The sequence below is a fragment of the Oryx dammah genome, unplaced genomic scaffold (genome assembly GCF_014754425.2).
Source record: "Oryx dammah isolate SB20612 unplaced genomic scaffold, SCBI_Odam_1.1 HiC_scaffold_2, whole genome shotgun sequence".
Lineage (NCBI taxonomy): Eukaryota > Metazoa > Chordata > Mammalia > Artiodactyla > Bovidae > Oryx > Oryx dammah.
The window spans coordinates 110,751,535-110,758,182 of record NW_024070186.1 but is presented as its reverse complement, the minus strand read 5'-3'; the positions used below and the strand labels follow the sequence as shown (position 1 = coordinate 110,758,182).

The 6,648-nt window shown below is 38.6% G+C and overlaps 1 protein-coding gene across 3 annotated transcripts in view; it reads right to left on the bottom strand.

Moving 5' to 3' along the window:
- Positions 1 to 6,648, bottom strand: part of IMPG2 (interphotoreceptor matrix proteoglycan 2) — a 73,774-nt gene that overhangs the window by 22,988 nt on the left and 44,138 nt on the right. For all 3 annotated transcript variants that reach the window (XM_040225757.1, XM_040225755.1, XM_040225756.1), the window contains 2 exons: positions 4,847 to 5,091; positions 3,037 to 3,122 (listed from right to left, as the gene is read on the bottom strand). In XM_040225757.1, the coding sequence (XP_040081691.1) occupies positions 3,037 to 3,122; positions 4,847 to 5,091 (331 nt within the window). The remainder of the gene's footprint in view (positions 1 to 3,036; positions 3,123 to 4,846; positions 5,092 to 6,648) is intronic.

Genomic DNA, 6,648 nt, shown 5'->3' with positions numbered 1-6,648 from the left:
AAGACTATCTATTCCAAATAAGTACCCCCTAAAAAAAAAATGGCATGGCAATGAAGCTTTCTCATATATTTTGAAAGGTAAACACATACATGCCAGGAATAGCACTTCATTTATTTTTATATGAATAGATGTTCCCATAGTAACAAATTCAACTCCTGAATTCTTCTTTTAGCTCAATGTAGTATATCAACAGGTTCAATATTATATTGGCTAGTTTCAGTTCTGCTAACGCCAATTGAAAAGCTTGCTAAGTGCTATAGGAAGCACACTGTGCATCAAGTGATTTTCCAAATCAGAAGGCCAAAAGGTGTCAAATTCAATATCCCCAAATTACTACTTCTAAAATAATTTCTAAAAATAAAACCTGGTTTAAAAAAACAACAAAAACCTCACTTCTATTAGAGTAGAGAGGACAGAGAGGAAGGAAGGGGAGGAAGGGGAGAAGCAATAACCAGACACTTCTAATTAACCATACTTTTCTTTCATGTCATTAGCTTCCCTAGTGGCTCAGAGGATAAAGCATCTGCCTGCAATGCAGGTAGACCTGGGTTTGATCCCTGTGTCAGGAAGATCCTCTGGAGAAGGAAATGGCAACCCACTCTAGTACCTTTGCCAGGAAAATCCCATGGATGGAGGAGCCCGGTAGGCTACAGTCCATGGCTACAGTCCATGGGGTCGCAAAGAGTCGGACACGACTGAGCGACTTCACTTTCACTTTCTTTCATGTCTTATTATCACCCATTAACAGCCATGAAATTAAAAGACGCCTACTCCTTAGAAGAAAAGTTATGAGCAACCTAGATAGCATACTCAAAAGCAGAGACATTACTTTGCCGACTAAGGTCCATCTAGTCAAGGCTATGGTTTTTCCAGTAGTCATGTATGGATGTGAGAGTTGGACTGTGAAGAAAGATGAGCACTGAAGAATTGATGCTTTTGAACTGTGGTGTTGGAGAAGACTCTTGAGAGTCCCTTGGACTGCAAGGAGATCCAACCAGTTCATTCTGAAGGAGATCAGCCCTGGGATTTCTTTGGAGGGAATGAAACTCCAGTACTTTGGCCAGCTCTTGCAAAGAGCTGACTGATTGGAAAAGACTCTGATGCTGGGAGGGATTGGGGGCAGGAGGAGAAGGGGATGACAGAGGATGAGACGGCTGGATGGCATCATTGACTCGATGGACATGAGTCTGAGTGAACTCCGGGAGTTGGTGATGGACAGGGAGGCCTGGCGTGCTGCGATTCATGGGGTCACAAAGAGTGAGACACGACTGAGGACTGAACTGAACTGAACTGAACATTCCAATGTCTCCTCAAACTGAAAAACCAAGGAGTTGGCTTAAATGCAAATAGAACCACAGAACAAGCAACATAAATGAACAAATGAGTACAGTTAGTCAGTATCTGCCATAACTCAACGGGCAGCCTCTTTCAACCAAGCTCTAGCCACTTCTTGCAATGGAAAATGTAAACAATGATATCGGATCTTTTGGTTTTCAAAAGAAATTGAAAATCTGCATTTTTATCAAAAAATCTCCTGATTTTTAAAAATTGGCTTTAAAAAAATAGCTCCAAAGCATATGCCTATAGCTGGATCTAGTCAGCTCATCTCCAGTTTGCAAACCCTGGCTTATACAAAATTTGTGTCTTTACATCATTCTAAGTTATCATCACAAATCTCTGGTGACAGAACCCTGACCAGAATGGGATCAGAAGGAACAGAGGCCAGAGGCAAGTGTTTGCAATGGATCACCACTCCCTGCCACCACACCCTGAATGAACTCCTATGACAGCACCACCTTATTTCTGTACAAGTCTGTCTACCACCACCAGACTGGAAACTACCTCTTGTATGCAAGACCACACCTTATTCATCTTAGTCTCCCCAGCACTTGGCACATGAAAAGGACAAAATAAATATACTTGAATGAGTAAGTGGATGAATAAACAAACACCAAATGAATGTAATCTCTGATGTCAATCTCCCTCTAACCTTTTTTCTCCATTATGGAACCTGGTGAAAAGAGTATTTCCAATGACTCCACATTTCAAAACTGAGTTGCTCTACACCTGAGCAGAAGGAATGGCTGCTCATATTGATGGTTAAGCCAGTTGAGGCAGACTTTCTAAATTTCCACTGCTGGATGAAAGCCAAGAAACAGATGTTTGAAATTAATTTAACATTAGTTTCTTTTCTGCCATATGAGATAGAAAAGAAGTATCAAGAGGGTAAAGGAGTGGGGAATGTAGAAGGGAATGTCCATGGTGCAAATATGTGATAACAGAAGATCCTGGAATAGTTGTAGACAGTTTGGTTTTCAGTGGTATGGTGGTGGTTGTTCTACTGACACTACAGGAAGCTACTTTCTTTTTGACTGGTTGCTTCTGGGTAGGTGTCATGGCAAGTGGAGGTTTGAAGGGACAGAAGTGTGCCCAGGGGAGTTTGGTGGTAGGAACAACAACAAAAAAAGTTCATTCCATGCTGTTTCTGTGCAAATGGGAATGCTTTCTGCCCAGGATAAAGGGAGGCTGATTTAGAGTCCCAAGCAATATTTGTCATTTGTCAACCAAGCACTATTTTTACTCTTCTTTCTCTCTTTTCCATATGCACACTGTTCTATAGGCTTTGGAATCTATAAGCATTTTCTTCAATATAGTCCCTGTAACAAAAACTATACTCTGTAACTATGTACATTGAATTTACATTTCTGGGTAACTTTTAGAGAACAACTCAGTGGGCACTTACAGTTTAATTATCACCAAACAAGTATGAACCACAAATAAGCTTTCTACCATTTGCAGACTTTGGCAATGCCAAATGTATGGACTTCATTTAACCACTGCAGAAGGCTTAAATTATCTGCTCATGGTTGGGTCCATGAGTTGACAAATATGAATAATGTTCCAAGGATGATGTAAGAGAATATTTGAAATGGGAACAGCTTGGGAAATCCATGATGCCAAAGTAAGCAGGTAGGTGTACAAAGAATAGAAGTTTTAGAGCCTGGTTCTAGGCATAAAACACAGAAACATACTTACCAGAATAGATGGCAGGGCTTGCTGAAGACTTGAACTTTGAGTGTTCCAAACTTGGTCTTCACTTTGGGGAAGTAAAACCCCTCTCACTAAAGAAAGAATAACATTAAAGAAATTTTTAGTTGAGACACTACTGTGTTTAAGGTTCAGAGACAATTAAAAACCAAGTTCTTCCTTTTTATAAGTTTAGATTTGGGTAGAACAAATGGAAGGATCTTCCCTAGAAAATGCTTGATACTTTATTCAAATATTTTACTTATATTAGCACCATCTATCTAAATTATAAGACTCCAACATAAATATTCTTCCCATTGTTACATTTTGAACACTCCTATTTTCTTTCCTTTCTCAAGCATTTTTTACTCTTTTCAAGATTCCCATGAAGTATCTGTTCTAAAATTGATTTTTCTTCATTTTAATAAGAAAGTTGAACTGAAATTCCAATTCATTTGGGTGACGCCAAAAATGGAGAAAATTATGCAAAACTATTTCATTTTTGGCAGCAAAGCTATTTCCTTTTTGGCAGAAAGTACCTTTGAAAAATAGGGTAAGACACCAGAGTTTATCACTATACCAATACTAAAGAGTCACAAAGTTAAGAGAGTAGATTATATAATTCAACTCAGTAAGATTTACTGAATCCTCACTAGTTGCTATAGACTTTGATGATACTGAGGCTATAAACATTAATAAAGCCAAGTTCCTCTTGTGGAAGTGTTCTCTATGTCAGAGAGAGAAATAAAACAATGAGAGGCATTTATATAATGTATGTGAACACAGACAAAAAAATAGAATGATTTTTCCTGGAGGAGAGAAGGAATCAATAAAAATTAAAAAGAAGGGGTTGTAAGAAAGGTGATCTGGTGTATACACCAAAAATAGAAGCAAAATCTCTCTGTATTTACCTGTTCCTACTGCACTGACACCTGGGTCTGGAAGATCCCCTGGAGAAGGAAATGGCAATCCACTCCAGTACCCTTGCCTGGAAAATCCCATGGACCAAGTTGCCTGGTAGGTTACAGTCCATGGGGTCGCAAAGAGTCAGACATGACTGAGCAACTTCACTTTCACTTTTCACTGCACTGACATAAAAGGATCAATCAAAAATCAAACTTTATTTTTGGAAAATAAGTACTTTCCAAACCTTTTCTCAACTGTGTGTTCAGTTAACTTGTCTTCTATGGAAAACCAGTAGCATGAAATCAAAGATGAATATATCTTTTAATGATGATCAAGTTACCTAGGAAGCTGCAGCCATTTAGAACTCTGAAGCTGGCGTAACAATAGAAATGTATTTTAGGAACAAAATTCTGAGCAATTGAAATGTACATCTACTGAAAGGCAAAGCACCTGAATTAGTTTGTGCTAGATATCCTAAAGCTTTTGTTAAACTTGCTGAGAATTACTGACCTCTTTCTAGGACACCTTCTAGAAGGTAGCTCCACCCCAGGCTCCACATAAAAATAAGACCTCACTATGCTGTTTACGGATTTAGTATCCTAAACAGCCTCATTTTGCCTACGGCATATCTTAATCCTCATGCCATTCATTCACCAGAAACCCCTGATTAATCTACCCGAATTAGCTGCATGGCTTAATAGTCATTAGCTTAATGACTATGAACTAAAACAGGGAAAGGAAAATATGAACTACCTGGAAATAAAGCTAAAGCACCATTCAGATCAGGATGGTTTCTGTTTGATGCAGCCTAGAGAGTGCTAAGAACCATATATATACTGGGAATTTCACTTTATGAGAATATACTGGAGAAGAAACTAAAACTATACAAGGACTTAATGGTTATACAACTTACCACTGATAAGCTGAAGGGAGTCAGGATCTGGATTCAAAGAAGAGCTCCCCAGCAAAAAATTCTGGTGCAGTGTCTCAGCAATATAATCTCTGAAGTTACTAATTGTATAAACAGCAGTTGGCTTATCATCCAATTCTACAAGACCATGGTTTTCCACCTTGTTGGAATGTAGGCTAATTAGGTCCCAGGTGGTGTTGCTGATAGCCTCCCCATTGAAGGTAACTGCATAGTGAACATCTATGCCACTGTGGATGACAAGAGAAACAGATTAGGTCCTGCCAAGGAAGCACAAAGAAAGGAACTCCAAAGCCATGAAGAGCAAACATGAGACGTAGGGAGAGTCTCAAAAGGCAAGGATTCCATCACCATTCTCTGTAGACTCTGGATGGCAACATTTAGCCATCCCCTTCTCCTTCCAGGAAACAGAGAGGTTATAGCTCTAAGAACACAGAGGGCACAGAGTCAGCCTGCATAATACCTGAGTGTCTTCTTCCCCCATGTTTTCACCCCTTCAAAATCTACTGTTCCTTTTCACTCTCAGTCAGCTTCCTTCTTCCCCTATTAGGGTTTCTCCTCCCTGATTTAAAAAAAACCAAACCAAACCTTCTAACTCCACCCAACAATGGGAAATCCTCTTGTATCTCATTACTGTTGCTGGATGATTTATGTACTCTACACTGGGGAGTGAAACAGTAAAGCAGCGTAATGACTATGAACCGGAACAGTTATCTATTGTGAAAGGAAAATATGAACTGTTTGGAAATAAAGCTAATTGATGACTTGTGAGTTTTTTTTTTTAATATCATGCTAGAATATCTTCTAATATGACAGCTAGCTAAGTCTCTCGTTTGATAGCCCAGACAATTTACAGTCCCATAAAGTTTAATAGTGAATTGTAAAAAACTTACTAAGAAGTGATGGTTTTTTGGTCTAGTAGGAATGATAACTCCAAAGTTTATGACTTTACTTGCCTATAGGACATTTAGCAAATTAGTTAATACAACTTAACAAATTAGTTGTATCTAATTTGGCGGGGCTTCCCTGGTGGCTCAGTGGTAAAGAATCTGCCTGCCAATGCAAAATACACGGGTTTGATCCCTGGGTTGAGAAGATCCCCTGGAGAAGGAAATGGCTACCCACTCTAGTATTCTTGCCTGAGAAACACATGGATAGAGGAGCCTGGCAGGCTACAGTCCATGGGGTCAAAAACAGCTGGATACAACTTAGTGACTATAAAGCAACAACATTTAACTTAGCAATCCTTTCCCAGTTAACTATATATATTTCTTCCAAACACTCTAGAAACTACCTCTCATTTTTCTGCTGGCTTCCTCATTAATGAGTTGAATAAAATTTTGACAAGTGTTAATAAATAACTTTGTCTGGGAATGGGGCCTTTTCACTATCTTTCCACAGGCAAACAAAGAGACAATTTCTTAGAATAAAGTGAAAATAAATAAGTAGGAGTTGATAGGTCATCTGACATTTTCTTAAATAATCATTTTGAAGAAACATCAGAATAGAAGATTTTTAAACCAATAGAACTACACCTTATAGACCAACTCAGACTTATCTAACAGCTAAAAACTAACATTTTTGTAAGTGCTTACAATGACAGGTTATTTCCCAGGCTTTGTCTGATTTAATACTCATAACAAATGTGAAGGTTTTATTATCTTCAGATTATTGTTAAGAAACTAAGCTTTCAAGAAGTTAAAAGACTTGCCTAAAATTTCACAATATATAAAGGGGTAAAGTCAAGATTCAAACACAGATCTGCCTGACTTTGGCACCAGCATTCT